General features: G+C 35.9%; 1 protein-coding gene across 2 annotated transcripts in view; it reads left to right on the forward strand.

Moving 5' to 3' along the window:
• The window catches only part of LOC307125795 (ras-specific guanine nucleotide-releasing factor RalGPS1), a 269,981-nt gene that overhangs the window by 227,970 nt on the left and 23,553 nt on the right, over positions 1-18,458 (forward strand). For both annotated transcript variants that reach the window (XM_079815915.1, XM_079815914.1), the window contains exons 11-12: positions 1,240-1,307; positions 18,243-18,369. In XM_079815915.1, the coding sequence (XP_079672041.1) occupies positions 1,240-1,307; positions 18,243-18,369 (195 nt within the window). The remainder of the gene's footprint in view (positions 1-1,239; positions 1,308-18,242; positions 18,370-18,458) is intronic.

Below are 18,458 nucleotides of genomic sequence, written 5' to 3' on the forward strand. Positions count from 1 at the left end.
TTAATAAAATAGATTTACGTAACAATTTTTTATTTTATTTCAGCGCAGTGACATGAGAAATCATATTTTTCTTGATCTTTTGACACCACTCCTCATTATAAACAAAGCTTTTATTTAAGTCAAGCTCCAAAAATGGCTCGTTTGATATTGCGGGATCTGTGACGTCACACGTGCAAATACATTTGCATATGCCCGCCTCAAGAGCAAGACATCGACCAATAGTTAAACATCATCACACCATAGGCCACGCCCATTAGCATTCATTCTCTTAACGGCTGACATTTGCCTACACTGGATGTTAGCGGCGTGTCAAAAGCATGCATTCACTGGGAATCAAACCCCTGACCTTGGCGTTGCTAGTGCCATGATCTTCTGTTTGAGCTACAGAAACGTATTCGCTGCATGGTGTGTTTATTTTGAACATTTCTTTCAAAAGCTCACTTTACATTGTGCCAAAACACTATTAAAAAGGCTACTTTTGTATTCATATTCTGTGAATCGTAGTTGATGGTGTGGAAATAAGAGATTACAGTTCAGTTTATTGGATTGTTAACAATGAGTCCCTTCTGTTCCCCTATAAAAACGTGAAATGTTATCGGCCCAGCAGATCCCGTTTGGGTTTCTCAAGGTCTCCTCCAGGTCAAGTACATGACTAGTAAAGCCAAATGTGAGCGTGAACTGTGTTCACCTCAGAGGCCTGTAAGAGGCTTTTATAGGGAAGTCATTTGGAAAGATGAAGTGGTGTTAGATCTGTTGTTTTTGCAAGTGAAGAAATCGGAGACGCTACTCATTAGGCCGGGTCAAGCTGAACACTGACTAGGTGTTAATATGTAAATGTAACTGGTCATATGTTAATGAGCTTGTAGTTTTGATGTCAATCATCATAATCAAGAAATGTTCTTTTTTCAATGTCTATACTACAGCATAGTCTTTAATATAAAAGAGCGAGAACAATCCTGTTTTCCATGATATGCTTTCTTTAAATTCAAAGTGACATCTTTTACACTTAAAAGTATGAGTGCTTATAAGGTTGCACTGTTGGTTGAGGGTAAAATAATGATTTCACTAACACGTCTTATTTTGGGTTTTTATAGCAGATCCTATTCAACTAAATTCATGCTCAAAGTCTGTACCCTCAGCCAGACATAAGTTGGTTTTGAAATATTAAATACACCAGCCTGAAGCTTCATGGAACTTGAGTGTTTTTTGTGAGACTTTTGCTTGTTCTTTCCATTACAGACTGTCTCTAAAAATTGAACCAGGGAACAGCTCCCCACGCATGGCCACATCCAAAGAAGATCTTGCAGGTAAGACAGCCGGTGGTGTCTAAATGTGATCATTTCTACAGTTTATTTATATGTTTTTATTCATTTCGTTTCTTTCACATGAGGCCCAGCTTGCATTCAAAGGTTTGTGGTCTGTAAGTCTCTTCTGCTCACCAAGGCTGATTTATTTGATCAAAAATACATTTGAAATTGTGAAATATTATTAATTTTTTTTTGAATGCATAGTAAAATGTAATTTATTCCTGTGATCAAAGCTGAATTTTCAGCATCATTACTCCAATCAGAAATCATTCTGATATGATATATATGAATATTATCAATGTTGAAAACAGTTGTGCTGCTTCTTATTTTAATAAGGATTTCATAATTCTTTGATGAATAGAAATTTAAAAAAAAATAACATTTATTTAAAATATAAATCTTTTGTAAACATTTTAAAATGTCTTTTCTGTCACATTTGATCAATTTATTCTAATACGATGATTTGCTGCTCAAGAAACATTTATGATTACAATGTTGAAAATAGTTGTGCTGCTTCATATTTTTGTGGAAACTAGATCGTTTTCCAGGATTTTTTTATTCATTTTTCCCCGCTTGTGAACGATAAAAACATTGACAGCCAATCAGAATCAATCCTGCTTTGAAGAGCTTGAGCATATAAAGTGGCAGAAGACAAAACTGCATTGCACGCTTATAATAAACATAACAATATCGTCTGCTGCCGCTTATATATCTATCGTTCTTGGTGTGAACTGACCTTTACTGACCCCAAACTTTTGAACATAGCCTATATGTAGCTTACAGAAGAAATATTAGCCATTTTCCCCCCAGCATCCATCATGTTGTCCCATCTGAATGCTCTAGACTGGCTGAATGAGGTCACTGGCCCCTGATGTTAGAGTTAATGAAGGGCTTTGAGGGGCCGAGGGGGCCCGTCCTCTTTGAATCATTTAAAGGGCAAAGGGAACTGGAATGGGCTCTAACGTGGGCTGAGAAAACAAACAGCACATAATGGCTCTCAACGGATCCCTCGTAATCTCAACATAGCAAAAACACCACCACATGGAGACGTCGGTCACTGAGCCCAGAAAACACACAGATTAACTGGAGGCTTTGAGCAGCTGATTTCTCAACCTTCTCAAGCTCCATCGCCAGGGTTTACAGTTTTAAGACTGGACTGAACTAGGATCATTTTGTTGCCATTATAAAATTAACCCATTTCCTCTTGAACACTGCTTAGATTTTTTAGCTTTTTAGCTTTTTACTTCATAGCATCAAGCTCTGAGAACAAGATTTTTTAGTAGCATATCTGATTTGAAATCAAATGCTGATGGAGTTGGGAAGTTTGATCCATTTCCATGTTTCAGTTCATCCATTGCAGTGAATGCAGTACACTGATTCAGTGATCTATTACTCAAATGAATCATGGAATCAGTGTTTTGAATACATTCACTCTCATGGAAATATGACTAATATGACTGATTATTTAAAGGCTTTTTTTTCTAATCAGAAGAACCACCAATCCAAACAGCCACTGCTAACGAGAGGATTCAAAATTGAAATGAAAAATTAAAAAGGCAAAATGTTTCCTCTGATGGGTAGGTTTAGGGGTGTGTGTGTGTGTGTGTGTGTGTGTGTGTGTGTGTGTGTGTGTGTGTGTGTGTGTGTGTGTGTGTGTGTGTGTGTGTGTGTGTGTGTGTGTGTGTGTGTGTGTGTGTGTGTGTGTGTGTGTGTGTGTGTGTGTGTGTGTGTGTGTGTGTGTGTGAGTGAGTGAGTGAGTGAGTGAGTGAGTGAGTGAGTGAGTGAGTGAGTGAGTGAGTGAGTGAGTGAGTGAGTGAGTGAGTGAGTGAGTGAGTGAGTGAGTGAGTGAGTGAGTGAGTGAGTGAGTGAGTGAGTGAGTGAGTGAGTGAGTGAGTGAGTGAGTGAGTGAGTGAGTGAGTGAGTGAGTGAGTGAGTGAGTGAGTGAGTGAGTGAGTGAGTGAGTGAGTGAGTGAGTGAGTGAGTGAGTGAGTGAGTGAGTGAGTGAGTGAGTGAGTGAGTGAGTGAGTGAGTGAGTGAGTGAGTGAGTGAGTGAGTGAGTGAGTGAGTGAGTGAGTGAGTGAGTGAGTGAGTGAGTGAGTGAGTGAGTGAGTGAGTGAGTGAGTGAGTGAGTGAGTGAGTGAGTGAGTGAGTGAGTGAGTGAGTGAGTGAGTGAGTGAGTGAGTGAGTGAGTGAGTGAGTGAGTGAGTGAGTGAGTGAGTGTGTGTGTGTGATGGGTAGGTTTAAGGGTAGTGTAAGGGGATAGAATGTTCAGTTTGTACAGTATAAAAACCATTACACCTATGGAATATCCTCACTTCGATAGCAAAACAATGTGTGCGCGCGAATGCGTGTGTGCGTCATTTTTTGGGTTGAAATTCCTTAAATGTATCCTTATGGGAAATATTTAATCAGAGATAATAAACTTTCGGATCATATGATGTTAGGTTTAGGGGTTTAATTTACCATGAATCATAATTAGTTTTGGCCCTCTGCTCATATGTTGAACAAACAATAGTAGATTAGTTTAAAGAATTAAATCACTACATAATCATTAACTCCTCTAATTAAGGCATGATTTGGTTTATTCACTGTCAGCAACAGCTGTGAGACCTTCTTATGGCACTTAAGAAAGGCCAGACAGTCTGAGAGCACATTTAGGGTCTGTTGTGAATATTAGACATATAATGAGCATATGGGTGTGGATTTATCATCCTCCTTGAACTGCTCAGAGTCCTACATTATAAATGCTGCTTGTTGAAGTACATGTTCACATTGTAAAACCCCGTGAGGTCTAGTCACACGACACGGCGAGCCAACTGGAGTTTTCCAGTCATAATGTAAGTTCGCTGTGTGTATCGTTTCTAAGCATTTACTCCTGAGCTGTGTAACCAAATCTATAGGTTTCCATGTTCGTAAAACTTAATCTGGATGTTGTTGGTGATGTTTCCAAGACAATCTGTAACCGTTCAGCCTCTCTTGCCATTTAATAACGTTTTATTCTCGTTCCAAGGCCAGAGGTGAACGTCTACAACATTTGTAGTGATTGCAGCCCTAAAGTTTTTGATTGTTAAATAAAGACGTCATATGCTCTAGACATTTTTCCCCCATGAAACATCATTCCCATCTGAATATCACCACCAGATGATCTGACCGAGTGTAATATAACACAGCGGTCTTGGGATATTAGTACCATTTGGCTTTTCATTCGTCATTGTTTCCTCTTCATTTTATTCTTAAATGCCAGTTTGTGACATAAAGCAATGTTTAAATGTTCATTTATTGAATGAGATGCCTGTGGACACATCTCAGCCACATGGTTACATCACATCAAGTATTGGGCGGACAAGGTCTTTCCTAGAGTCTCGGGGTGACTGGCTGTTACATAACCTGGTAGATGTATTTGTTAAGACGTCCAGCCGAGGAAATGAGATCCGTCCACAAAACTTAGGCCAGAAAACGCATAAAAACATAGAACAGGCGTTCAGACACACCCCTTTCTTTATTATGACTATTTTCCACATTTGAGAATAATAGTAAAAGTCATCAAAACTATAAAATAACAAATTGAAGTATGATGTAGTGACTAAAACATGTTAAAGAGGACATATTAGGCTTTTTAACATTTCTTTAGTGTGTCACTGTTTCTGAACTCCCTGTAACGTTAGTAGAGCCAAAAACAAAATCAAGACTGAAAAACAAAGAAATCAACAGTTGTCTAGAAATTGTGTAGAAACAGTTTTCACTCAGAAATTGCTCGTAGATTTCACAAACAGTTACTAAGTGCTTTTTAAACACTATTGAATGAGTTCACATGTACGATAAGCACTTGATTATTGATCTTCATCCACTATCTACTGTAAACATGCATATATATTGCAAATAAACATTCGATTGTAGGATGGCAGAGAGAGCACAACGCTCTGCAACTGAAAAAAGCATGTAAATACAAGCATGCAAAACTGCAGCAAATTAAAAAAAACACCTTCATCAGTTTGACAACACGTGCTGCAAATGCTCGCAACGGCGCATGCAAACATAACGGGCTACACAATCAAAACAAATAAAAAAAAATATAAAAAACATGCTGGTTGTCTTACCTTACACCTCTCTACAAAATGAATATAAATTCGATCTTCAATTCCCGTGCTATATGCACATTTAACAGAGTTCACGTCAACGAAAGCAACAGATATGAGCTGCGTTATAGGTAGGCCTATTCATCAGCTCATTTCAAGATCAAAGACCGCAATATGAGAAAGAGCGACCTAAGCACTGGTAAGAGCATTTAGTCTGATTGTGTTTTTGAGCATCTAAGACGTAGCCTATTTTCAGTTTCACTTGCGACCGTTTGCGTGTTGGCTTGCTTGACTCATTTGCGGCGATGCGCTGCATAGCGCCAGCCCCGCGCCATACTCTAAACACTGTGCAAGCCTTGACAGCCGCAGTATCATGGTCTCATGTTGTTTCCACCAGCGCAGCACATCTCATTGTTTCTTTTAATTAATGAATGTCTAAAATATAAAAGGAAGGAAAAAGCCCCTAAGCCCGGCCCGCGTTTGAGGTATGGCGTGAAAATTGGCCCGAAGCCCGAACCTAGGGGAGTAAACAAAGTCGGGGCCCGTCGGGCTCGGGCAGAAATGCAGGGCTCTACTGCATATTCTTCACTGTATAAATTAAATTCATATATTATTATTATATTGAAACGTAGCTCTTCTGTACAACATTAATCCTGTCACAATTACTTTGTTAAACTAAACTTTTATTTTGGTTTGTTAAACTGAACACTGCAAATACTCACAATGCAGCCAAATACAGAAACATTGCAAATACTCACAACGCAACCAAATACAGAAACACTGCAAATACTCACAACGCAACCAAATACAGAAACACTGCAAATACTCACAATGCAACCAAATACAGAAACACTGCAAATTCTCACAACGCAACCAAATACAGAAACACTGCAAATACTCACAACGCAACCAAATACAGAAACACTGCGAATACTCACAACGCAACCAAATACAGAAACACTGCAAATACTCACAACGCAACCAAATACAGAAACACTGCAAATACTCACAACGCAACCAAATACAGAAACACTCCAAATACTCATAACGCAGCCAAATACAGAAACACTGCAAATGCTCACAACGCAGCCAAATACAGAAACACTGCAAATACTCACAACGCAGCCAAATACAGAAACACTGCAAATACTCACAACGCAACCAAATACAGAAACACTGCAAATACTCACAACGCAACCAAATAAAGAAACACTGCAAATACTCACAACGCAACCAAATACAGAAACACTGCAAATACTCATAACGCAGCCAAATACAGAAACACTGCAAATACTCACAACACAACCAAATACAGAAACACTGCAAATACTCATAACGCAGCCAAAAACAGAAACACTGCAAATACTCACAACACAACCAAATACAGAAACACTGCAAATACTCACAACACAACCAAATACAGACACTCTGCAAATACTCACACAACACAACCAAATACAGAAACACTGCAAATACTCACAAAACACAACCAAATACAGAAACACTGCAAATACTCACAACACAACCAAAAACAGAAACACTGCTAATACTCACAACACAACCAAATACAGAAACACTGCAAATACTCACAACACAACCAAAAACAGAAACTCTGCAAATACTCACAACACAACCAAATACAGAAACACTGCAAATACTCACAACACAACCAAATACAGACACTCTGCAAATACTCACACAACACAACCAAATACAGAAACACTGCAAATACTCACAACACAACCAAAAACAGAAACACTGCAAATACTCACAACACAACCAAATACAGAAACTCTGCAAATACTCACAAAAAACAACCAAATACAGAAACACTGCAAATACTCACAACACAACCAAAAACAGAAACACTGCAAATACTCACAACACAACCAAATACAGAAACTCTGCAAATACTCACAACACAACCAAAAACAGAACCACTGCAAATACTCACAACACAACCAAATACAGAAACACTGCAAATACTCACAACACAACCAAAAACAGAAACTCTGCAAATACTCACAACACAACCAAATACAGAAACACTACAAATACTCACAACCAAATACAGAAACACTGCAAATACTCACAACACAGCCAAATACAGAAACACTGCATATACTCACAACACAACCAAAAACAGAAACACTGCAAATACTCACAATGCAGCCAAATACAGAAACACTGCAAATACTCACAACGCATTCAAATACACAAACACTGCAAATACTCACAACGCATTCAAATACACAAACACTGCAAATACTCACAACGCAACCAAATACAGACACTCTGCAAATACTCACACAACACAACCAAATACAGAAACACTGCAAATACTCACAACACAACCAAAAACAGAAACACTGCAAATACTCACAACACAACCAAATACAGAAACTCTGCAAATACTCACAACACAACCAAAAACAGAAACTCTGCAAATACTCACAACACAACCAAATACAGAAACTCTGCAAATACTCACAACACAACCAAAAACAGAAACTCTGCAAATACTCACAACACAACCAAATACAGAAACACTACAAATACTCGCAACCAAATACAGAAACACTGCAAATACTCACAATGCAGCCAAATACAGAAACACTGCAAATACTCACAACGCAACCAAATACAGAAACACTGCAAATACTCACAACGCAACCAAATACAGAAACACTGCAAATACTCACAATGCAGCCAAATACAGAAACACTGCAAATACTCACAACGCAACCAAATACAGAAACACTGCAAATACTCACAACACAAACAATACAGAAACACTGCAAATACTCACAACGCATTCAAATACAGAAACACTGCAAATACTCACAACACAACCAAAAACAGAAACACTGCAAATACTCACAACACAACCAAAAACAGAAACACTGCACATACTCACAACACAACCAAATACAGAAACACTGCAAATACTCACAACACAACCAGAAACACTGCAAATACTCACAACACAACCAAAAACAGAAACACTGCAAATACTCACAACACAACCAAAAACAGAAACTCTGCAAATACTCACAATGCAGCCAAATACAGAAACACTGCAAATACTCACAACGCATTCAAATACACAAACACTGCAAATACTCACAACGCATTCAAATACACAAACACTGCAAATACTCACAACGCAACCAAATACAGACACTCTGCAAATACTCACACAACACAACCAAATACAGAAACACTGCAAATACTCACAACACAACCAAAAACAGAAACACTGCAAATACTCACAACACAACCAAATACAGAAACTCTGCAAATACTCACAACACAACCAAAAACAGAAACTCTGCAAATACTCACAACACAACCAAATACAGAAACTCTGCAAATACTCACAACACAACCAAAAACAGAAACTCTGCAAATACTCACAACACAACCAAATACAGAAACACTACAAATACTCGCAACCAAATACAGAAACACTGCAAATACTCACAATGCAGCCAAATACAGAAACACTGCAAATACTCACAACGCAACCAAATACAGAAACACTGCAAATACTCACAACGCAACCAAATACAGAAACACTGCAAATACTCACAATGCAGCCAAATACAGAAACACTGCAAATACTCACAACGCAACCAAATACAGAAACACTGCAAATACTCACAACACAAACAATACAGAAACACTGCAAATACTCACAACGCATTCAAATACAGAAACACTGCAAATACTCACAACACAACCAAAAACAGAAACACTGCAAATACTCACAACACAAACAAAAACAGAAACACTGCACATACTCACAACACAACCAAATACAGAAACACTGCAAATACTCACAACACAACCAAAAACAGAAACACTGCAAATACTCACAACACAACCAAAAACAGAAACACTGCAAATACTCACAACACAACCAAAAACAGAAACTCTGCAAATACTCACAACACAACCAAATACAGAAACACTGCAACTACTCACAACACAACCAAATACAGACACTCTGCAAATACTCACACAACACAACCAAATACAGAAACACTGCAAATACTCACAACACAACCAAAAACAGAAACTCTGCAAATACTCACAACACAACCAAAAACAGAAACTCTGCAAATACTCACAACACAACCAAATACAGAAACTCTGCAAATACTCACAACACAACCAAAAACAGAAACTCTGCAAATACTCACAACACAACCAAATACAGAAACACTACAAATACTCGCAACCAAATACAGAAACACTGCAAATACTCACAATGCAGCCAAATACAGAAACACTGCAAATACTCACAACGCAACCAAATACAGAAACACTGCAAATACTCACAACGCAACCAAATACAGAAACACTGCAAATACTCACAATGCAGCCAAATACAGAAACACTGCAAATACTCACAACGCAACCAAATACAGAAACACTGCAAATACTCACAACACAAACAATACAGAAACACTGCAAATACTCACAACGCATTCAAATACAGAAACACTGCAAATACTCACAACACAACCAAAAACAGAAACACTGCAAATACTCACAACACAACCAAAAACAGAAACACTGCACATACTCACAACACAACCAAATACAGAAACACTGCAAATACTCACAACACAACCAAAAACAGAAACACTGCAAATACTCACAACACAACCAAAAACAGAAACACTGCAAATACTCACAACACAACCAAAAACAGAAACTCTGCAAATACTCACAACACAACCAAATACAGAAACACTGCAAATACTCACAACACAACCAAATACAGACACTCGGCAAATACTCACACAACACAACCAAATACAGAAACACTGCAAATACTCACAACACAACCAAAAACAGAAACACTGCAAATACTCACAACACAACCAAATACAGAAACTCTGCAAATACTCACAAAACACAACCAAATACAGAAACACTGCAAATACTCACAACACAACCAAAAACAGAAACACTGCAAATACTCACAACACAACCAAATACAGAAACTCTGCAAATACTCACAACACAACCAAAAACAGAACCACTGCAAATACTCACAACACAACCAAATACAGAAACACTGCAAATACTCACAACACAACCAAAAACAGAAACTCTGCAAATACTCACAACACAACCAAATACAGAAACACTACAAATACTCACAACCAAATACAGAAACACTGCAAATACTCACAACACAGCCAAATACAGAAACACTGCATATACTCACAACACAACCAAAAACAGAAACAGAAACACTGCAAATACTCACAATGCAGCCAAATACAGAAACACTGCAAATACTCACAACGCATTCAAATACACAAACACTGCAAATACTCACAACGCATTCAAATACACAAACACTGCAAATACTCACAACGCAACCAAATACAGACACTCTGCAAATACTCACACAACACAACCAAATACAGAAACACTGCAAATACTCACAACACAACCAAAAACAGAAACACTGCAAATACTCACAACACAACCAAATACAGAAACTCTGCAAATACTCACAACACAACCAAAAACAGAAACTCTGCAAATACTCACAACACAACCAAATACAGAAACTCTGCAAATACTCACAACACAACCAAAAACAGAAACTCTGCAAATACTCACAACACAACCAAATACAGAAACACTACAAATACTCGCAACCAAATACAGAAACACTGCAAATACTCACAATGCAGCCAAATACAGAAACACTGCAAATACTCACAACGCAACCAAATACAGAAACACTGCAAATACTCACAACGCAACCAAATACAGAAACACTGCAAATACTCACAATGCAGCCAAATACAGAAACACTGCAAATACTCACAACGCAACCAAATACAGAAACACTGCAAATACTCACAACACAAACAATACAGAAACACTGCAAATACTCACAACGCATTCAAATACAGAAACACTGCAAATACTCACAACACAACCAAAAACAGAAACACTGCAAATACTCACAACACAACCAAAAACAGAAACACTGCACATACTCACAACACAACCAAATACAGAAACACTGCAAATACTCACAACACAACACAACCAAAAACAGAAACACTGCAAATACTCACAACACAACCAAAAACAGAAACACTGCAAATACTCACAACACAACCAAATACAGAAACACTGCAAATACTCACAACACAACCAAATACAGAAACACTGCAAATACTCACAACACAACCAAAAACAGAAACACTGCAAATACTCACAACACAAACAATACAGAAACACTGTAAAAACTCACAGCGCTTGTGAGATCCGGATGTTTAAATAAACAAGAAACTCACCTTTCCAGGTCATTGACAACACCACTGACGAGTAGACATTGAACAATATGCGGTCCCAGCCAGGTTCGTCACTTGTTGGGTTCCCCTTTTCCGTTGTGATCTGTGCTTTTTGCTTTTTCTCTATTTGGTTGCATTGTGAGTATTTGCACAACATGTGTCATCAAACTGATGAAGTTTATAAAAGTTTAAAAAGTAAAAAAAAAAAACTTTTATAAAAGATCTCATAGATGTGTTTTTTACATGGGAAAGTACAGGGTGTGCATGAGCATAACTAACACTCTGTGTCACTCACAGAACACAGATGCACAATATTTATCAAATACATCACTGCCAAACTGTTAATAGCTGGAAGCAGCCGGTTACATTCATGTTCGTAACGGCAGGTCTTAATCACAGACAGAGCGGAGGCAGAAATGTCTCACTGCTTTGGATGTTATTCTTAGCTTTGCACATTGTGCTTTCCCTGTCGTCATTTTAGTTTTGTGTGTGTGTGCACTAGACCGTTCAATTGTGGGTTCAATGAATATGTTTATTCAGTAAAGGATGCATATATGAAGCTGAACAACTGTTTTCAACATTGATAATAATTATAAATGTTTCTTGAGCAGTAAATCATCATATTAGAATGATTTCTGAAGGATCATGTGACACTGAAGACTGGAGTAATGATGCTGAAAATTCAGCTTTGTTCACAGGAATAAATTACATTTTAACACATATTCAAATAGAAAACTTATTTTAAACTGTAATATTTCACAATGTTACTGATTTTTACTGAATATTTAATCGAATAATTGCAGACTTGTTGATCAAACCCCAAGCTTTTGAATGGTAGTGTATAGTTTTGTACAGGGCAAAGAAATGGTTACCCAAAAGACTTTCTTCCCTGGAAAAAAAAAGTAGCTTAGTTTAAAACCTATACAGCAAATTTCTGGTTGAGCTATTCCTTTAAACCAAGCTACAAGATGTTAATCTATCCTGTGGACATCAATATCCACAACATAAATAGAAAAACAGAGATATACAATGCTCTAAAGTCGCCTAAATCTCTCTTTTAATAGCAAAAACAAAAGAAACACATGCTGCTACATGAGTTATATTTGACCCCCACACTGGAACATATGAGGCAAAACGCATGAATCAGCTTGTACAGAACGGGCGAGATTGATCGCTAACAGGTTATGCTAAACTCAAAGCATATGTCTACCATCTAATTCACTTTCAATAGGACATGAAGAGAGATTTGGAGTCAGCAGGTACAGTTGACTCCAGACAAATATATTTAGAAAAACAACTTCTAAAATGTATTAGTAATAAACTCAAGGTCATTTCTAGTTTAGTTTATTTTTAATAAAATGAAACGCCAATTTTGTCACATGACCCACAGGGGTCCATTTTGTGTCCCGTTTCATCACATGGCTCCATATTTTCTCCAATGAAAAGTGAAATTTTCACTCATTTCTGTCCAGTTAATAACCCACAAAAAATATGACTCACCTTCACTGATAAGTAAAGAAGTATTTTCAAGAACTTTACAGTATATACAGTATACTCAAATGTTTTAAGTTTAAATAACAAAAAACTGTGTTTTGCCTCAAGGCAACATTACCATAATGGAATCGCATAAGGTCATACCAGACATACTGGGTTGGATACAAATATATTATATTTGTACGGAAAAGAGTTAGAATTCTCTAAATATATTTACATTTTTGCATGATTTTGTAATGCACTTATAAGAAGTAACTCACATACTATAACTACACATATTATGATCTGCACATGTTCTATAGCACTTATATACAAAAGTATAAAACAAAACTGCAGTTGATGACAATCCGGCAGGGAGAGAGTGAGGGTGAGATCGAAGATGGAGATGAGGATGAAGATGAATATGATAACTTGATATGATTGTTTGGTAATACTAGTTTTCCACAATGGTACAATGATGCCTGAGAGCAACAGCTGAATTTGAACTTTTTATTAAATATAAAATGTGTAATACATTAAAAACTGGATAAATATGTTTTGTTCAGGTGTCTGGTTAATGAAATTGATGTTTTTCATATATATTCTACATGAAAATGTACATGAAAAAAGTTTACATTTGTCCTTTGTGGTACAATGTTGCCTTGAGGCAACAAACTAAAAAAATATTGTTTTTTAAAAATTATGAAAATTGTTATTGCTATTGCTATAGTATCCAATTTTAAGCAGGAAAAACACCACAAATAAATTTTTCCTCATAGAAATAATATTGTGTACCATAGAGGGCTAGGGATAGGCAAACTAGGCAATATTGACATTATATAATTTTTAAGTGAAAGATGTGGTATTTAAAGGAAAATGTCTAGAAAACGAAAACACGATAACACATTCTATACATATGTGGAAATCTAAAGGTCATTATTATCTCCTATGGAATATTCTGAATAATCATTATTCTTATCAAATGCATCAATCACAGTTGTATTATATTTTGTATTGAAATTTAAATAAACTCTAAAAAGATGCTGGCTATGTCATTAAAATCAAATAATTATAAGGCAAGGTCTGCCAAATTTAAATTATGTATAAAGGCAATTTTATATATCTGTTTTTTTATTATTATTCATTTAATTTACTTAAATGTATTTAATACAAAAAATGTTGTATATTTAATAATTTTTTTTTTTTTTAATACATCTTGTTCCTAGAGATAGTATTATTTAAAAACAAGTGGAAAGTCAATGTGAAAGAGACATTGGTGTTCTTAAGATGTTTCAAGAAACTTATTTTAACCTTCTTCACAGTCTTAAGAGGCCTTTTTATTTGCAAGTTAATACAATTAATTTTGCTTTCAAATACAGTGTTTGATTGCATTAAAAAGACATGTGTCCAGATAGTATGGACACTTTACGTTAACCAGTTAACTGTTTTTAACCTTAGCATTTTTACAGTCTTTTACCATTAAAATCACGATAATTTACAGTGATCGTTGTTCCAACAATCTTTTTAGGTCTTTGTATTAACAACTTACAACTTTGAGTAAAACATTCTTGAGAAATTTTAGGCAATCAGTTTCCACATTTTTGTCTAATGTAATGTGAACAAAAGTATTTTTGATGTACTTAAATCTTTACGTTGACTGAACTAAGTACTCAACTTGTAAAATTGAGTTACCAGTACTAAAGTTTTCCAAGTAACCTCTAGTTAGCTCTACTAATTGGTAGCAAGTTTTATCAACTCAAAAATTATGAGCTAATTTACTTGATAAATTTAAGGCAATCGGTGTACTCAAGTAAACTCAACTAATTACATTTTACAATCTACAAAGGAACATTTCTCTTTAGCATCACTAAAGAGCAGGCACTTCAATGCCGTTTTCATATTTTCAAATACAGTCCACACAACAACATGAAAATGGTGTTTTCACATTTATTCGGAGAGCAACTTCAAAAAGCTCTGTCTTTGTTGACAGAAATGGTGTCTCGGTGTGTACAGAAGGCCAAAATGGAGAGAAAAATACGTGTTTTCAAACAAGGACAAGGCCTATATACTGTATATATGAGCTGGTAGTCAGACTCATTAATGGAGGTTTTAATAAGAACCAGGTGAAGATCATTTCCTGAATACCCCACTGTGGTGTTTAGGTATTTGCATGTTAAAAACATGGTGTAAAGTATTCGTCTGACCCAGACTGTAAGAGGCTGATCACCGTTTAAGGCTCCAGTCGCTCCATTAATTCTGTCCATTAAATGTGTCTTATGTTGTGCAAGTGTCTCAGCATGCTGTCTTACATTGTTTCCACTTTCCCTTTTTTGTCCACTGTGGAAAACTTGGCTATTATGAGCCCTTCAGTCTGAGACTCTGATCGCCTGTTTTGATCGTTTCATGTGATGAGATAATGAAGTTTAAAGAAATTGTTCACCCAAACATTTGCTCTCCCATAATGTGGTTCCAAACTATGACTTTCTTTCCTCCTTCTGTCAAACACAAGATATTTTGAAAGAAAGTCATACAGGTTCATTACAACATTTTTGGATGAACTAGGGGAGCGCGGGGCACAACCTAACGCTGGGTAAGTTGTAACACACATGGTTTAAAACTCTCATGCCAGGATGACGAAAGTGTATTTACTAGTTGCCATATCAACATTATTTAGAGAAAAAATTGCGCCAAAATAAAAAAACTATATCTTTGGAAGATATCGCTGAACGTTTATTTAACCATAGCAAAAGTGAATTTCTTCATCTCTGTTTTTTGTGTTTATTTAAAATAAGACAAATCTGATATTATTTTAATCTTATATCTGTTATTTAACAGAAGACACGAGCCGGGGGGTTAAATCCCAGTTGTGCAGGCGGGGCATGTTGTCACACTGAGCCCCTATTAGAGCTGTGCTATTATATTCTATACTTTTATGAATTCTATTGAGAAACCATGAGAAAAAGGTGAATAATGACTGGGAGTCAATGTTCAGAAATGATTCATTATTATGATGTTTTGAACTATGCTTGTATAGCTGTATTTAGCGATGTGTTTTTTGTCAAACTCAAATTTTTTAATATTTGAAATGATTAAAAAATGCCATTATTTTATTTTCACAAGTTAATAGTTTTTTTTTTTTATTGACCAAATATTTTAGTTAGTCCTGGATATTTTTTTGATTATATCAGGTAACATTTTAAGCTGTCATTTGGTTATGTTACAATGTACCTCACCTATGGGGCATGTTGTCACATTTCACTTCCATTCTTTCGGGGTAAATCAAGAAAAAAGTATACACTGTATTAATGAAACAAAACCACATAATTGTACTAGACATGTGGGAAATTAATGTGGGAAAAAATAAAAACTCTGAACCCCAAGTGGATTTACATAAACTGAGACAGTTAGAAAGCGTTAAGTTGTGCCCCGCTCTCCAATATCCCTTTAAAAAGTAAAAAATAAACATTTGAACATATTCATTCTCCTCTATTTTAGAAAAAGCAACTGCTAAGTGCATAAATGGAAGTATTTTGAACTTAAGTCTGCTGTACATGTTTTTTCACCATTAGCGTTGTTAAGTAGTGATTTGGGTGGTAACTTGGAAGAAGTTACTCATCATGGGCTGTCATGATTCCTCGATTATTTAAAAAAAATCCTTGATTGCAATTTATTTGAACAGTTTTGTTGTTCTATAAAACCTTATGATTACTTGCTTTTGCCTCTTTATTTGAACCCAATTTTACTGTCTCATTATTGTATATGTATTTAAGTAATTTTAAAGGCTTAACTTAAGTCTATTTTTATTGGCAAGAATTTTTTTTTTATCAAATTACTCGTTTAATCGCCAAAATAATCGTATAATACTGCTAATTTTGAGCAGCTGTAAGAGAGAAATCTTTTGCATCGCTAATGATTGTTTCCTAACTGTTTTCCAAAAGAAAGCTATGAAAAATGTTTTTTTCGAAAAAACTTTTAATTGAAAGATGAAAAACTTAGAAACGTTACCTTGATAAATAGCTGAAATAGTTGAAGTAAAATTGCTGAAACAAAACTGAAATATCAATAAAGCTAAATAGAAATATTTTTTAAAAGCACACAAAAAATGATTAAATAAACTCAAATTAAAATGAAAACTAAAAATATAAAAAATAAAAGCAATATTTTACAATAAGGTTTTATTTGTTAACATTAGCTAACATGAACTTACAATTAGCAATGCTTCTACAGCATTTATTAATCTTTATCGACATTTACTAATACATTTTAGGATCAAAAGATAAGTGCACTGTAAACTAACATGAATATGAACATTTTTATTAACTTACGACTACAAATGTTAAAAAAATGCTGTAAAAATGTAACGGTAACACTTTACTATAAGGTTCATTAGTTAACATGAACTAATAATGAACTGCACTTATAAAGCATTTATTTATCTTTGTTAATGTTAATTTAAACATTTACTAATGCATTATTAATATCTTGTTAACATCAGTTAATGCACTGTGAACTAACATGAACAAACCATGAACAGCTGGATTTTTATTAACGTTAAGATGAACTAATGCTGAACAGAGTTCATGTTAACTAATGCATTAACTAATGTTAACTAATACAACCTTATTGTAAAGTGTTACCAATGTAATGTTCATCCTTAGTTCATGTTAGTGCATTTTCTGATGTTAACAAATGAGCCCTTATTATTGTAAAGTGGTACCTAAAAGCTAATTCAAAATATTAATAAATACTATATAAATAATACTAAAATAACACTGGTTCTAGTTTTAGAGCTACTTTTCATTGTAGAACAAAATCAGCATCACTGACTCACCGTTACTCTGGAGATCCTCTCTGTTTTCCTCTCTCAGGACTGAATAATCATGGCAGCGTTGAATCTGTCTCCCTCAAGAGGCCCAGAGAATGTTAACATTTATGTTGTGGTTTTGATTGCTAAAGCAGAGCACCGATGACCGAGTCTCCAGGTGTTTTCTTTCATTTTGTTTCATCGAGTGTGATGCTCATTCTTCTTTTCTCTTTCTCCTCTTCTCCTCCAGGTCCGTCTGAGGTGCCATTCTTGGTGAGGTATAATCGACGGCCCACTTGCCCTGATGCCACCGTGGGGGTCCATATTGCCACCCCACCGCCCTCACGCCACAGAAAGAGCCACAGCCTCGGCAATGCGTGCGTTTCGTCTCTTCTTACGTATACACACACACTTAGGCCCTGTTTACACCTGGTATTAAAATGTGTTTTGGTCGATCGGATCACAA

The sequence above is a fragment of the Gobio gobio genome (genome assembly GCF_949357685.1).
Source record: "Gobio gobio genome assembly, chromosome: 4".
NCBI lineage: Eukaryota > Metazoa > Chordata > Actinopteri > Cypriniformes > Gobionidae > Gobio > Gobio gobio.